Raw genomic sequence first — 17538 nt, 5'->3', positions numbered from 1 at the left:
TCTCAAAGGGCGTCGCTGTTAGAGGTAGTCAAATTTCGGTGTCTCGCCATGAACATAAAAGTTGTTTTAACTTTCAAATACTTGGTCCAAATTGACCCAAAATCAATACATTTAATCAGGCTTCCATTCTGATATCCATTCTATATTTGGGACAGTTTGTCACCGACTTTATTCAAAATATGAACTCATTTTGAAATAAATCTTTACTTTGTCATGCAATGTCGAATTAACTTCTAACTTCGTAAAAATATTGTTGAAAATAATATGATTTGAGCATTGTATGTGAAAGAGGCGATTTATAATGAATGTTTTGAGTTGGATTAGAAGCATGAAGCTGTCTGCGGGCCGCGTGCGCGCAGACCGCGGGAACGCGCAGCCGCAGCTCCTGGAAGCTGCCGGGGGCGGGGCGGGGGAGGGGGGTTGTTGCAACTTGCAGCAACATGTGGAGTCACGCCGTCACGTCACGTAAGTTGTATTGTGGTTTTTTAATGCTTGTTGCAATTATTTTATTTTATTATATTATTATATTATTATAATAGCTTCCATCCGCGATCCCGATCAGGAGCGCGCGGCCGCTCGCGGCCACGCGCAGAGCCGAGAGCCAGTTTCTGCCCATTTCTGCAGCTTTGCCAAAAAATGCTACCTAAAGGTTTTCCACCTTTGTAGAGCCACAACTTTACTGTGTTTTACTCCCTAAACCACTTCCTTTCACCCCCAAGTGGTCCTTGTCTCTTGCCAGGCCTTCATTGTAAATAGGAATGTTCTTAATGACCTGCCCTGTTAAATAAAGGCGAATGACTGAATGAATATCAAATAAAGCCATAGAATTGTTTTTTTTTTTTTTTCTTTATCGTATAATGTTCACAAAGTGTAATGCATTCATGTCATGGGTCGTGTATTTTGAAGGATCAAATAATCAACATCCCATTATCCATTTTACATCGTGCAAGAAATGATGCAAACTTTGAAAATCGACTGTGCGCATGCGCAGAACCCAAACGTAGCATTTTTTCGGCAGGGAGCAGAAATTGGCAGAACACCGGCTGGGACGGACCTGATGCTCTGATGCGATAGGTCTCTGCTCACACTGACTGTACGTTCATACACGGACGTAATATGGGGGGGGGGGGGGACATGTATCCTGCACTTTTTCAAAAGGCAGTTTTGGTCCCCTGCAGTTTTTACCGTCCAAAAACAATGTTACGCTATATTAAATGGAGACAGGTCAGCACTAGGACCAAGCGGAAAACGGCCGCTCAAGCTGAAGCCTGTTGTTTGGTCTGCCTGGGTCACGTCAGCTAGACGGATTTTAAGAATAAGAATAAGAATGACTTTATTAATCCCCAAAGGGAAATTCCTTTGTATGGCAGCTCATCTACTGTACCATTTGCAGAAGAGAAGCTCTTCTGAATATCTCTTGGATGAGTTGATTATGTTGAAATGTTAATAGATAACCCTTCTGTGGTCTTTTGGTCAAATTGACCCATATTCACTTTTCTTTTATATCAAAAATATGATATTCATCCATATAACTGCCTCTGTTACACTCATTTCAAATAAAATTGATGATCACTACCAGAGCTGGTAGAGTAGCCAAAAATTGTACTCAAGTAAAAGTACTGTTACTTCAGAATAAAATGACTCAAGTAGAAGTAAAAAGTAGTCATCCAAATAATTACTTGAGTAAAAGTAAAAAAAGTACTTGGTGAAAAAACTACTCAAGTACTGAGTAACTGTTGAGTAACGTCTGATTTATTTTTTTAACACACCCATTCAAAAAGACAAAAGTACCAAATAATCACCTTCAGGCAAATTAAAATCAATAAAATAATAAAATAAATTAAAATGAATAAAAAAATGAAAAATAGCTTAAATTAAAATAAGCGTAAAGTAAATTCAAGAACTTTAATAAATAATAAAATAACAGAATAAAAAAATAAATTAAGCACCAGTAGCACAAAATTTCAAGCCTTTGTACTTTTCTTTTTCAACCAGGCAGAACTAGAACAAACATGAACTCATAGAAACTCTGTGTGTGTTTGAGTCTGTGTAAATGTGACAAAACATGCAAAAACAAACATTTTTCCCAAAGAATCACTCAGTGATGTCATGAGATTGACGCGTACACGGATAAAAGGGATAAAAGAAAAGTAACAGCTCAACGTAGCCTAATGTAGCGGAGTAAGAGGAACAGTTTCTTCTTCACAAATCTACTCAAGTAAAAGTAAAAAGTACAGTTATCCAAAACTACTCCTAAAAGTACAAAATTTCCCAAAACTTACTCAAGTAAATGTAACGGAGTAAATGTAACTCGTTACTACCCACCTCTGATCACTACTTGCATTGAATTATGGATATTTTATTCAATTTCTCCTCTCCTGTGATATTCAATTTGACCCACCAACCACTGGCTGGTGCTGGGTGGTGGTCCAAACATTTTAAATGATTTCATTTCATTTTCACATATACCCGTCTGTGATAATCCATCAATTTATATGCCTCTGAGTTTAACTATAGTCAAAAAAATTCAGAATTTCGGCTTATCTTTATCTATCTCAAAAATGAGCTATGATTTTATGTAAATGAGGTCTATTGACCATTCATTCCAAAAATAAGTGTAAAATTGGTGGTAATGAGTTGGAGTGAAGTTGACTAACAAGGTGAAACACAGAATTGGGTGATAATTAAAGCTACATGCTTTACAACCAGTAAAACCACAAAGGGAACAGTAAACTTAAAAGTAACAATAGAAAACTAGAAGAACTACTAGAAAACACAGTGAACTGAAAGAGTTTGTTTTCTTTTTTTTTTTTTTTTTTACCTTGTCTGCACACATATTAATGATTGAAACAAGAGGAAAATTGGTTCAAAACGAGCCGGCAATGGCACAGTGTCTGCCCGGCTTTAAACAGAACCGCAGCCAGTACTCGAGTTGTAAAAAAAAATCAGGGGGGATGGTGGATTTTATCATATGGGGACAGATAATTTGTTCTGATTACAAATATTATAATATATTACAAATAATAGCAGTGACCAAAACACCTGCAGAAATACTGCAGGAATGACATAGCAACAGTTAAATGCAGCCTTCTGTAAGCTTTAAATATCCACTGGGCTTACATCAAATACATCAAAACACAACAATAAAAAACAGTTTTCTGAACTTATCAATATGCATCTGTCTTTCACAGGATAAGTAAAATGGATCACTGCAAAAACTCAAAATCTTAACAAAAATATTTGTCTTATTTCTAGTGAAAATGTCTCATTTTAGTAAAAAAAACCTCATTACACTTAAAACAAGACTCATAACTGGAAAAAAAAAACACCATTTTCATCTGTTTCACCTGTTCACCTGTTTTCACTTAAAATAAGTAGAAAAATCTGCCAGTGGAACAAGATTTTTTTGCTTGTAATGAGAAGATAAATCTTGTTTAATTTTATTTTTTTTTACATTTATCGTATTTTTAATATTCTCTTTTTGGGGGGGGCTGGAAGGAGGGGCGTTGGCCATGAGTGCGAGGGCCCGTTCATCGCTGCTTGCAGCTTTAATTTAAAATACATTTTGAACTTCTTCTCTTGTTCATTGGTGCATTTTACCGTGTCGCCCATAGTTTCTGTGCAAGTTTCTGCTTCTCAGAGGAGCTCTCCCTCCAGTAGATTATTTGTTAACCTTCGTTTTTTTAATACTTGTTTAATAGACTTCTTTACATGCTCCTCTTGTCCAAACACAGGCTCTCTTATGTCCTCCAGCACTTTGTTTAGATCAAATATGTGCTTCCCACGGTCTGCCTGTGTGTGTTTGTTGGAGTCTCTAAGTATGTGCACTATGCCCCTGCATCGTTATATTCAGCACAGTATCGTGATGATTGGAGGGACAGGAGAGGGCATCGAAGAGGGAGCGTGTCAGGGCAGATAGTGGGGACAAACTGTGACCAGTAAAGCGTCCAGAGTGTGAGCCAAATGGACAGGCTGTGCAGACCCATGTCAGAGTCTCAGAGCTGCCAGGCAGGAATGTGTGAGAGAGGAGAGACGTCTGACAGGTAGCAGGGTATCTCACTGCCTGACTCATTCCAGTCTAAACTGTCCTTGATGCCAACCTCTGACATTTGTTTTGGTATGAGCCACGCATGGCTGACTCCGGATATCCTCCAATGCAACAGAGCTTATCATTTCCTGTGACAGGGAAGTGGCAATAATGTTTTCAAGAAGAACACAAACATTATAAGTTTACAGAATTACATGCTGGAATGCAAAGATTTGGGCACTGCCAGTTTGTTGGTAATGTTTGGATACATGATTTTACTAATAATGAACAGCATGCAGTTGAAAATTATACATTTCATAAACAGTTTAGGCTCATGTTTCCATCTTTTGCATTTTCAAAGTAAGGTTCATCGTCGCAAGCAAAAGTTTGGACTAGGGATGCACAGAGATGATGACTGATGGGCTGGTGCCTGAAAATTGATGATTTTCCATCGATAGGGTTCAGATTAGTAACAGGCAAATATCATTATTGATAATTGTACAATCAACCCTTATATTAACTTCTGCTTATCCAGGTTTGGGTCTCAGTGGCAGCAGCATAAGTAGAGAGTACTTGACCACCTCCTGAAGCTCTTCCTGTGGGGTACCAAGGCATTCCCAGGCTACTCCAGAGATACTATCTCATTTGTGTGCCTTCGAGCCAAAACACAGTGTCTGAGGATGTCCAGGAGACATCCTTAGCAGATGCCTGAACCACATCAGTGGATCATCATGATGCCAATGAGCAGTGGCCCACCCAGATTTGGCACTCAAAATATTTGGGACATTAGACTAGGGCTGTTCGATATTGCCCAAAAATAAAATCACGATTTTTTTCTCTCAAAATCCGATTTTCGATTACAATTACGATTATTTTGTGAATTGACAAAAGGCAAAGAAATGATTTCAAATATGCTGTTTTTTTATTGAACATTTGCCCCATTGGGCTTTAAGTGCACACTTTGCTCTTATTAAACCAAAAATGAATGAATAAAGTGCAAAACTCCAAGATACCTGCCAAATGTTTTGAGAGATTCTTTGTCCATCCTTCTTTCACTGTTCATCACAGATATTGACAGATTTTGTGAGGGTTGCATGTTAGGTATCTGTGAATGTTAAACGAAAATCTCCAGCTTTTGCCTTTTTAGGAAGTCTTGTTCCATGGTTACATATTTCTTTACAAATTCAAACATGCTTACCTTTTTGCATTATGAGAAACCGTCAAAAATGTAATAATGCACAAATCTAAACATGTAAACATTATGTTATACCACAATATTTCATATCAGGGAACAAAGTTCAAGTCAGATCTGACTAAAAATTGTCCACAAACGTTTTTCACTCATGTGTCATGCATTGTTGGTTGGGTTTTGGCAAAGAAAAAAAATATGGTTAGTAGGGGTGTATATATCGTGCCACGAAATTTTGCGATACAAAAACGTTGCGATACGTGTCGTGGAGGTGACAAACTGTAACGCGATATTGGGTTATTAATATTAATATATTGTGTTTACTAGTAACGCGCGTCCTATTGGTGCAGCGGGATCACGTGACGACCGCGCCTCGACCCGCGGACCAAAATCTTACTACGTTCAGAAGAAACTAGTACCGTTTTGCGGTCGTGATGCACGGGAAACTTTTACTTATAAGGTGAGCATGGATCAATCTTTTTTATGATGTAAAGATTGTGTAGTCTCCAAAGGTGGGAGCGGGATGAAACGATAACGGGGTTCAGCTTACCGCCGAAGGCTGGGAGCATGTGGCTGAAGCTCTTAGCTCCGTCATAAGCTAAATAACAGTCATGTTGCATTTTGAGTTTGGGACTTTTCATAGTTTATTTATTTACTTGTATTTATTTATTTATTTAATTTTTGTTGTCTGGAAAAGAAAAAAGTCAAGTCATACATGAGATAAACTATTCAGTTTGTGGCAAAATAATTTTACTTGTATGAAACTGAAGATGCGTAATGCAAACCTGACATTTACTTTTTGTTCAGTTTGTGGAAAATTGTTGGCCTGGCTTGCTCTTTAAAACTTAAACAGTTATAAAGCATTACAAACTGTAACAATAGGGCAAACGCACAGCATTGTTTTTTATTTTGTGTCTTTCAAATAGACAATTTTTTTTTTTTTTAGAGAAGCTCTAACCGATATATTATGTTCATGTTGAAGTACAAAAAATTGATAAATCCCGGTTTATGTGCTCCAGTTCCAGCTAGAGATATCTTTAATGCAATTGACTATCTTTTTGTGCTGACGGGCTGGCTCTGTAATTAGCGCTAAATCCCATCAATTAAATGTGTCAGCTGCTGAGGTGAAAGCGTGCTGCTCAGATGTGTCTGTGTCTGTGGAGATGGCAGCTGTGCCTAAGGTGGACATTAGGAGCTGTTTTTAGAATAATAGATAGTCCCTTGATGAAAACAGTTTCTCATTTTCTAATTAATCCATAGTCAGGTTGGTTTTTCCTCACTTTTCACGTAGACCGTGTATTGATTATGTGTGGTTCTGACAGGTCATTTCTAGTTTTTTGGGATCCCCAGTGTGACGTGGTGGAGGAACTAAACCCAAAAGCAGCTAGACGGAAATGATTAACTGGGTCTATTGTAACAAATGCAGGTACGAAGGAAATCCGGAGTCAGGAGATAAACCAAATGTTGAGAGAGAGTGCTGATCTGTGGCTGGTGTGAGGTACGGAGGGAGACACTGGAAAAAACAGGCAAACAAGAGGATTAGGTAGGATTAGAACCAAGGTAGTTTTACACACACATTTTTTCTTCAAAAATCCTTCCTTCACTGGAGATATAGCCATGTACCACTGCGTTGAGGCGATAATAGTCTGGCACCGAGGCTGAAGTCTGCAGCGGCCTTATAGGCCAGGAGATGCTGATTGGCAGCAGGTGGGTGCAATCGGTCTCAGCGCCACAGGCAGGGAAGGTAAGCAGCCAAACAGGAAAGGGAACTCCGGCAACAATCCTTCAAAATCAAACCATGAGTCAATGATCACCACACCCTGACAAGGATCTGTGTGGGGATTCTGTTTCTTGTAAAATTTCAATGTGTTGTGGGGAGTGTGTGTAAAAAAAGATAATCTGTGGTAATGCATCAATCTGTTCCACTTAGAGAAGAAAACGGGCGAGATTTGTGAATAAATGCAGCTTCAGTGCAATAAAACTGAGTAAGCTGGCTAAAATTAATTCTGCTGTGGTTAGCTGAAGTAGTCTACTGGCCATTTAAGGAGGAAAAGTGTGCTTTAGTTGTTAAAAAAAAAAAAAAAAATTTGTGAGGCAGCAGTGCCAAGTCACTGCACCAAGCAGTAGACACAGTAAATTCATGTATCTTCTTTACTGTCCATGCTGCAGAGTTCTTCACCATCATCTTGAAGTCAACTTGTTAAACAATTATTTACCGTATTTTGTGGACCATTAGGCGCACCGCATTATAAGGTGCAATATAAATGAACGGGTCTGTGGCAGGGTAGAGGATTGGGCGTGGTCTGGGGGGAGCAGCGCACAGGTGGTGCTGGTTGGACCAGCTGATTGGCCACAGGTGTGTCCAATCAAGCTCTCTTCCCTGCCTGTGTCTTTAAGGAGTGGGCTGACCCTGGCCAAGAGGGTGATGACACGGAGCTGCCGGTGACTCGGAGACGACAGCTGCTGCAGGTGCATTTGTCTGAACGTGTCTGGTGACGAATAAAACCGACCATTTCTCCGCTAAACCACGTGTCCTCATTCCTGTCTGAGACTCCGGTAGCACGAGTTGGCTACAGGGTTTATTTTCATACATAAGGCAGGTCATAAGGTGCCTAATAAAACATATATGAAGCGAAACAAAACAGTCTGGTTAGTCAAACTTTATTCAACTCATTCACAATAACTCAGAATATTGTTCAGTTGTAATTAATACAGAAAAATACACATTTAAATCATTCGTACACAAATCCACAAATAAAAAGTGGCGGAGGTAAGGGTAGTACTACACTCATCATTGCCAGCGATAGTGGACACCTGAAGACACCTTAGTGTGAGTGTGGAACAACGTTTTATTCCAACATTTGATTATAATTGGATTATGATATATAGTGATGCACCGAATGTTCGGTAACCGAAATTGTTCAGCCAAAAATAGCAAAAAAACACTTTCGGTGTTCGGTGGAATAAGTGGGGAATAACGGTGTGTGATGACGCAATCAAACAGCGAACAGCGTGGAGTTTGTTTGTTTTGTTTGTTTTATTAAGATCCCCATTAGCTTTTGCAAAACAACAGCTATTCTTCCTGGGGTCTTCATATTCTCATGAGTGACAATACAGTGTACACACAATACAAACCAAACAGAAAAAATACTCATTCACAGATATATACAAAAACACAAAAATTCACACATACAAAACATATAAACAACAAAACATACAACACAAGCTCCTACATTGAATCATCACAAATACTTTTGTTACATTGCAAAGATGCCATGACCCAACAATATGAGTACCCCATTAAATATTAATCCTTAAAATTTTGTGTTGAATAATAATCTTTTCAGTTTCATTTTAAAACTTAGCAATAATATAAAGCAACCTCTAGGAGCATGTCTTGTTGAATAGTTATGTGTTTCTGAACTGAAGGTTAATTTTCTATACAAAAGTCTTGAGACTATCAGAGACTATCATGCATTTTAGCAACATTTGTCCTTCTTCCACATGAAAGAGCAACACGTGTTTGACCAGACAACACTACAATAATTCATATGTGACAAAACCAAGGCTTGAATTACTTGATTAATGGTTTGTGGCCTAAGATATTTTTTTGGCATCTCCTGATCATTGATAAAATGTTTCCAATTATTGTTACTATTCTCTGTATGTTTGTCCCATGTAAATGTATTGTCAATAATAATCCCAACAGTTTAACTTCATGAACTTGTTTGATTGTTTCATTATTAATGGTAAGGTCAAGCCTTGGATTCGAACGCAATGTGTGATTTGTTCCAACAATCATCCCAGTGGTCTTCGACACATTCAAAATAAGTTTATTGCTATTAATCCATTCCATAACTAATTTAATTTCCTCTCTTAAATTTGTATTTAAATCACTAATTGTTTCTTCTGTTAAATAAATTGTACTATCATCCGCATACAATGCCATGTGTGCTTTATGTAATACCAAGGAGAAATCATTAGTGAAAATGGAAAATAAAAGAGGCCCAAGGCAACTTCCTTGAGGTACTCCATGTTTAACATACATTATATCTGACTCACTTCCATTAAAATAAACCAATTGCTGTCTCTCGCTCAAATAACTCTTAATTGTTAACAGTGTAGGTAAATTGATGATTCTAAATTGCCCGTAGGTGTGAGTGTGAGTGTGTCTGGTTGTCTGTATGTGGCCCTGCGATGGACTGGCGACCTGTCCAGGGTGTTTAATGCGTTCATTCATTCAATGCATAACTCTAATTTATTAGACCTGCTTACCACACGGGCCAACAGATCATGTGTCCTCAAACTTAACTTCTTAACTCCTTTTCAGTCCAAAATTCATTCCCGTTATCCATATCCATAATCAAGTTCCAGACCATTATCTATAGTGCAGTAAGTCATTGTTCGTCTTTATCCCCAATTACTCACAGCCATCCTGCGCGATCTCTCTCACATTTAGTCCTCACGTCATCATCCACTGTCAGATGGATTGATGTTTTCATCGTAGAATTTCTCAGCCTCAGTAGCATTCCGAAACATCTTCTTCCCTCCATTGAAGGTTATTATGAGAGTGGCAGGATGGATCAGACCACTTTGAATACCAGCCCGGAATAACTTGCCCCTGATGTTGCTGTACAGCGCTCTCCTCCGGGCTGTCTCTGTTGTAAAGTCGGGGAATATTTTCAGTTTCATATCTTTGTACTCCAAGACTTTCTCCTGTTTTGCTATTTTCAAAATAGCCTCCTTTGCCATGAAATGTTGCAGTCTAACGATCATCGGTCTTGGACCAGGGCCTTTTCCCGCAACTCTGTGCGCAATCTCTACTTCAGGTTGGCAGGGAAGCTTCTTCTGTCCCTTGAAAACCTCCTTCAGCAGCACAGTCATATATTCAGTTGCATTATCCCCTTCTACTCCCTTGTCAAGCCCAAAGACTCTTAAATTAAATCTTCGGCTGTAACCCTCTAATCTTTCAGTTTTCTCTTTCAGCTCTTTATTTTTGTTCTGAATTATGCTGCACATATTCTGGAGCATGCCACAGTCCTTCTCCAGCATGTTTATCTGATCAGACTGATTCGACAGTGCCACCTCCATACCGGTCACTCTTTTTGCACAAACCTTAACATTGAGCTTTATGGAGGCGAGTTGCGGCTGCAGGTCATCCATATGTGCTTTCAGCTCCTCCCGTATGATCAAGCGGATCAAAGTGGACATTTCCTCTCTATCCATCTCTTTTACTGGTAGATCCACGTGTGCCACAGATAAGACAGGTGGATTGTTAACAGGTGGTTCGGGGATTGGCGTCTGCTTTCCTCCCCTTCTCCTTCTTGTAGTCATTAAACTCCCAAAACCGCACCGCTCCGGTCCAGGCTCAATCTCCACAGTTGTATCAGGAATCAGTTATTTCCATAAAGGTTCCACAACTATTTTTAACCATGTTTTACTTGGAGTTTTCGGCGTCCTCAGCCCTCAAACATTCCTCACGTGCCGACGAGTGAGGGGCGAGCGGCGTTAAATGCAGCAAACATGTCAGCATGTCAGCTCATTACTTGGATGTGGGGAAAAAGCAAGGGACACGAGAAATGATCCAGGCTTAGTTGGATTTGGGAAAGACTCTTGGTGATGGACACGGTCAAGGGACGCACAGCGCAGGAGATCAGGGAGAGAGCACAGAGAAAAGGGTCCATACTACCGATGCAGTACACGAACCCTCACTGTCTATGTTTGACGAGATCCTCCAAGAAAATAACCCAGATTTTTACAATTATTATACAAGGCTTCAAATTGCGGAGATCAGCCCCGCCCCACCGCGACCCGATTAACTGGATTTGAACGGGAGAAAATGAAAAAGGATTATGAGAAAAAATACAATAAGTACAGTAAGACAAATTGTGACTGACGGATATTTCACTACACATTTATTTGATTGAATGGTGAAAGAATTGGCAAAATAAATGAAAAACTGCGAAGAACCATGTTCGGTATTATTCGGTATTCGGCCAAGTGTTTATTATTATTTTCGGTTTCGGTTTAGGCCACAAATGTTCATTTCGGTGCATCACTAATGATATATGTTTGCGGCTGGATACACAATGGACTTCTAGCAGAAGTGGAGGATTGTGTGTCTGTCCATACTATTGAGGATGTTGAAGATGTCTACATCATTGGATTTCTGATAACAGGATTTCTGCTTTTATGAGTTAGTGATTATCTGGCATATCGACAAATTCAGAAAACATTGACAGCAATTCTGGTTATAACAAAGCTGCCTGGCGCGTGTGATGGAACTTGTCACGCTGTCAACACTCACACGCAGGTGAACAAAATCGCAAACTGGATGCAATTCTCGAACAGAATCGCAGGCTAGGCATGTTTTTCAAACTCATTGGAGTGATGGAAAAGACCTCGGAGAAGTTGCAACCTCGGCTTGGCGGAAATTGACCACAAATTTGGCAGTTTGGAGTCGCTATGAGATGAACCAGAGAGACTTTAAGGTAGATGGAAATTTACTGGAGTCGGCCTGACCCAAAACATTCGACAGCCACGTTGTTTTGAGACACAGAAGATCGGAAGATTTGTATCACGTGTTTATTGTTTTTGATTTCTTTTCCTTTATGCAGTTAACGTTTTATTCCTGTTGTTTTTATTTATGGTTAGTGTTTTATGTTTTTAATGTAGTGTGCCGTCAGAATTTATTCACGGAGGATTTATCACACTGTCGCTTTTCCACCTGCTTGACACCTAAATGTAAATAAATTCTGATTGATTTTAATGAGAGAAGTTGTTTGTGTTATTTTGCACATATTTTGTCACAATGGCTGGTTTGACAGAGCTCGAGCCGAACTCGTAAATGCCTTCAACATTATTCTGCAGAAATAATAGCCTTTACTGTTATTCTGGTAGAATAATCCCTATTTTGAGACTGATTCTGCTGTTAAAGTTATCATTTTCCTGGTTAGAGCCCAGGTGGTGCCCACGTTGATTAAGTCCTTTTGAATAATTAAATTTGAGAAATAATCTACTTTATTAATTATTAATAATTGTTGAAGGACAATTATTAATAGCTTTTGATGACTGAACAGCGCTGCCCTCTGTGGCACAACAACTGGAATGGTATTTTGTTGTGTCAGGACTAGGGGTGTAACGCTACACAACAATCACGGTTTGGTACATACTTTGGTTTTGAGGTCTCGGTTCCGGTCATATTTGGTGCAGTAAGGGAAAACAAACTAATTGCTTTTTGTTTAATTTTAAATTTTTGGAAACAATGGTTTATACGTTTTCTTATGAAAATGAAACATTGAAAAATAGAATACTGTTTAAATATATTACCAAGTCCTCCAATAAATAAAATACTTTCACATTAAACAAAAGTTGTGGAAACATGCCTGGTTACTGGTGAACAACGCCGGCACATGGCTTTCGTCTTCTCTTCTTGTCTTTGTCCGTTGTTGTTTTTCACCTGGAAACAGGAGACTTTAAAGATAAGGGAGGGTCTTTAAGCTCCGACTTCTTGTTTGTATCAGAAAAAAAAGCTCCCATGGGAGTCCGGTGCTGACTATAAACTTCCAATCTGCCACCTAAGATGTCCGTGTGGGAACTCGAGTTGAAGTATGCTCTGCGTGCAAAACAAGCCTGTTAACTAGCTACTGTTAAACGTTGTACCGTATTCGGATCGGTACACATCTGCACCGTACCGACGGCCCTGTACCGAAACAGTTCGGTACGATTACGTATACGTATACATCCCTAGTCGGGATGCTGGCTCAATGACAAATAAAGAATATTGAATCTTGAAATCCTGAAATAATCCAATTAGTAACTGCTAATATGTATTTGAATACTGTGAGAAGAAGAAAGAAGAAAAAAGAAATCACAGTTGCTGACCTTTCTTTGAGAGCATGGTTCAGAGCAATTATGATGTTTAATCCCTTTTACAAACATTCTGCTCTTATAATTGTTTTACAAGTCTGCGAGATGGCTTGGAAAGTTGCCTTTTTTGACATATTTGTTAAAAATTGTATTTAAATTTTTTAAATTCAGATTTGTTTTCTACTGTCAACTCTACGAAAGCAAAATAATTAGTCTGAGCCACTAATAATGAAATGAAAATAAGACCAGTCAGATATCTGAGAAAAAAAGAGTGTCTGGGGAGTGGAGGTCAAGAAGACACACCCACTGCTGAAATCATTGATACAGACACACTGTTATACATGGACAAAAATCACAGGATATTTCATAAAAAAACAGACCTAAAAGGCATTTTTATGGCACTTATTCATTATCTTGTACTCGTATCCTCTGTAATAGAAACTTCTACTGCTCCATTAAAGGCATTTCAGGATTACAAATGTACAATTATCAGATTTTCATGTCAGTCCCTTCACAATGTTAAAAGATATATGAATTGCTGTTGTTGGATAACAATGTATAAATGGACAAACCTGCCACATAAAATCTGTCCTGTATTTTTATTGTTGCAGAGGTGACACATTATCTATTCCATTTGGGTCCTGCCATTACAAGCTATTATTTGCCCTGTTGACATGCACCGTGTACCATTTCGTTGGGTTGTTTACAAGCTGTATTCCTTACATGTTGACTGAGCTTGCACTTAAAGCATCACTTACTGTTTGACGGACCAAATATAAATAAAAGCATGTCCTGATGCTATAAATAAAAATGACAGCTTTCCTGGTTTTTAGGTGGACTTTACCACCCTAGAACTGTGACAGAGTCAGACACCTGAGAAAATGTTTAATCTGATTATTTAAGAGGGCCCCTTTGAATTTGATTAGGCTTTGATGAGTCTGTGCTTCAACAACGAGCTCTGCATATCAGTAATAATGCTGATATGCTGAGAGAGAAATGAGGGTAGCAGCACTGAGTGTTTCATCTTTATTTGTGTTCATGTGCTGGTTTCTGTGTGTGTGTGTGTGTGTGTGTCCCAGCAGATGTTATGGAGGGGAAGAACGCTATTCTGCTGGGCATGAGTCAGTGGAACTCTAATGACCTGGTGGAGCAGATCGAAACTCTGGGACATATGGAGGGCCAGTCCAATGGTACACACACACGCACACACAAACACACACACACACACACACACACACACACACACCTATATACATGTATTGATATATATGTAAGACACACACATCACCGTGTGTGCAATTTTCTTGTCTGCACATCCATAGTGGAGGTTCCAATTGCCTGGGATGATAGCGAGTGTTATCCATTGAATGATGGGGACAGTGGCGAGATCGTAAATGGGTCACAGCTTCTGTTTAAAGCTACATTAAGTCATTTTTGATCATCAAAGGCCAGAAAGAGTAAAAAGATACCGTCGTTTCATTTTATGATGCCACAATGGCTACAAGGAAGTATTTTTTTGTATTTAAACACCATTCAGATCCATACAAGCCTTACAGACAAACACAAACAACTATATTGGTTAGACATTCTATCCATCATACCTCGGAAGTTGAACTTAAAGACCCACAATACTTTAAGGTATATTTAATCCGTTTTTTGAAGGTCATCACATCAGATGGTATTTTTTATTTTTTTGCAAACTAAATCTATGATGACTGTGATTTAAAAATATTGAGCAAGTAAACAAAATCTACAAATAGAGTCAAACACATTTTTCCCTTCCTCTCGGAGCATCCGACAGTGAGTGATTTCAGTTACACGGAACAAATAAGAGGACTCTATGCACATAGGAGAAACATAACATGAGCCTCAAAAGCATTTTTTTTTCATTTAATCTTATGACCAAGACGTTTAAGCCAAGAGAAATATCTTGATCTAGATCTCCTTGACATTCCTGCCTTGTTCACTTTGTGTGTTAGCCTTTTCACATCAGGCAGAGGGATAAGGATGCTTCATATGTCCTTGTACAGGAATACAATGAGATCACAGTTGGCATTCCAACCTAGCAGCTTGTGAGACATACATATACCGTGTATGTATGTATGATATATATATATATATATATATATATTTTAGTATGCTAAAATGTGTCTTCACATTCGCTGTGTGTATATGTATACATTAGGGTTGTAACAATATATCGTGCCACGAAATTTCGCGATACAAAAACCTCACGATACGTGTCGTGGAGGTGACAAACTGTATCGCGATATTGTGTTATTAATATTAATGTATTGTGTTGACTAGTAACGCGCATCCGACTGCGCGTGCCGACCGCGCCTCGACCCGCGGACCAAAATCTTACTATGCTCAGAAGAAACTAGTACCGTTTTGGTCCCGATCACGGGACTCTAGCGGGGTTTTGAGCTCTGAACTTTTACTTATGTAAGGCTGGTGTAGAGTTAAGTCTTACCTTATTAAATTAAACCTTTTTTGGGTCATAAGTAGGATAAACACGGGGACAACTTCTGCTGAGTTCCAGTGTACTTTAATGTCCGCTCAACAGTGTAGGATTTTAGAACATCAACACAACACCTAGTGCTGTATCACTCCGCCCAATCTAAAACAGACTAATCACTACAGATAAACTGACTAGTGTCATTATAGTCCCTGATTTACATCAGAATATAAAGAATACATTTATAAAATAATAAACCCTGAATTACCAAAATCACCTTCTTAACAAAAATAAATCTCCTCTTACACTTATAAGGTGAGCATGAATCAATCTTTTTTATGATGTAAAATTGTATGTATTTATTTACTTTTATTTATTTATTTAATTTTAGTTGTTAAATTTCTGGAAAAGAAAAAAGTCAAATCATACATGAGAGAAACTATTCAGTTTGTGGCAAAATATTTTTACTTGTATGAAACTGAAGATGCATAATGCAAACCTGACATTTACTTTTAGTTCCAGGTTGGCCTGGCTTTCTCTTTAAAACTTAAATAGTTATAAAGCATTACAAACTGTAACAATAGGGCAAATGCACAGCATTGTTTTGTATTTTGTGTCTTTCAAATAAAAGACCAGTCATATGTTGCTCATTCAAGGTTGTTAAAAAAATACTGCTATAATATCGTATCGTATCGTTATCGTGACCTCAATATCGTGTATCGTACCGTATCGTGAGATTAGTGTATCGTTACACCCCTAGTATACATATACATACACTCGGTGAGCGGGAGCGCTAAGTGAGTCTGGGGTCCGGGGCCCTCTACTAAGGGCTGTCCGGTCTCTGTATGAACGGAGCAGGAGTTTGGTTCTCATTGCCGGCAGTAGATCAGACTTGTTCCCGGTGCATGTTGGACTCCGGCAGGGCTGCCCTTTGTCACCGGTTCTGTTCATCATTTTTATGGACAGGATTTCTAGGCGTAGCCAGGGGCCAGTGAGTCCTGTTGGCTTCATCGGACCGGGACCTTCAGCATGTGCTGGGGCGGTTTGAGGCAGAGTGCGACGCGGCAGGGATGAGAATCAGCACCTCCAAGACCGAGGCCATGGTTCTCCATCGGAAAAGGGTGGCATGCCTTCTCCGGGTGGGTGGAAAAGTCCTGCCTCAGGTGGAGGAGTTCAAGTATCTCGGGGTCTTGTTCACGAGTGAGGGAACGATGGAGCCGGATCGGTGCAGCGTCCAAAGTTATGCGGTCGGTGTACCGGACCATCGTGGTGAAGAAGGAGCTGAGTCGAAAGGCGAAGCTCTCGATTTACCGGTCAATCTACACCCCTACCCTCACCTATGGTCATGAACTTTGGGTAGTGACCGAAAGGACAAGATCGCGGATACAAGCGGCCGAGATGAGTTTCCTCCGCAGGGTGGCTGGACGCTCCCTTAGAGATAGGGTGAGGAGTTCGGTCACCCGGGAGGAGCTCGGAGTCGAGCCGCTGCTCCTTCACATTGAGAGGAGTCAGCTGAGGTGGCTTGGGCATCTGTATCGGATCCTCCTGGACGCCTCCCTAGGGGTCTAAATCACTGAAATTCAAAGGAAATAGATCAACCAATACAAAAACGTACTATATGCTTGCTGTGCAGTCTTAAATGTCTGCCATTAAAATGACTGTGGAAGCTCCTGCTCTCGTGGATGTGCACCACCTGGAGAGTATAACCATATAAGGAAAATCTGCCCTCTATGATGTCATAGAAAGCTGACGACATTATCAATAAGTTAAGAAATCTGGAAAAGCATTATATGGACACTTTAAAGGTTCACAAATTGTCAGGAGCTAATATGCCCTTTCTCCTCATCAAGCCACTTCTAATATACTGCTCTGGAGTAAATAAGGGAACACTTTTGTTTACGTTCAATGAGCAGAATTGCCTTTGATTTAAAAGGTTTTTTCTTTTCTTTTCTACTTAGTCTAATTTTCAGTTTTTCTTGAAGAAACACTCAGCGT

At 39.4% G+C, this 17538-nt stretch overlaps 1 protein-coding gene across 2 annotated transcripts in view; it reads left to right on the top strand.

Annotated features, from left to right (window-relative positions):
• The window catches only part of pitpnm3 (PITPNM family member 3), a 179013-nt gene that overhangs the window by 64067 nt on the left and 97408 nt on the right, over window positions 1–17538 (top strand). Inside the window, exon 3 of one of the 2 annotated variants that reach the window (XM_061719609.1) lies at window positions 14168–14275. In XM_061719609.1, coding sequence (XP_061575593.1) covers window positions 14168–14275 — 108 coding nt within the window. Of the gene's footprint in view, window positions 1–14164; window positions 14276–17538 lie in introns of both variants that reach the window. The other variant, XM_061719607.1, reaches the window with a different exon arrangement.

This window comes from Cololabis saira, chromosome 4 (genome assembly GCF_033807715.1).
Source record: "Cololabis saira isolate AMF1-May2022 chromosome 4, fColSai1.1, whole genome shotgun sequence".
In the NCBI taxonomy this organism is placed as follows: domain Eukaryota; kingdom Metazoa; phylum Chordata; class Actinopteri; order Beloniformes; family Belonidae; genus Cololabis; species Cololabis saira.
This window is presented reverse-complemented; position numbering and strand designations above follow the sequence as displayed.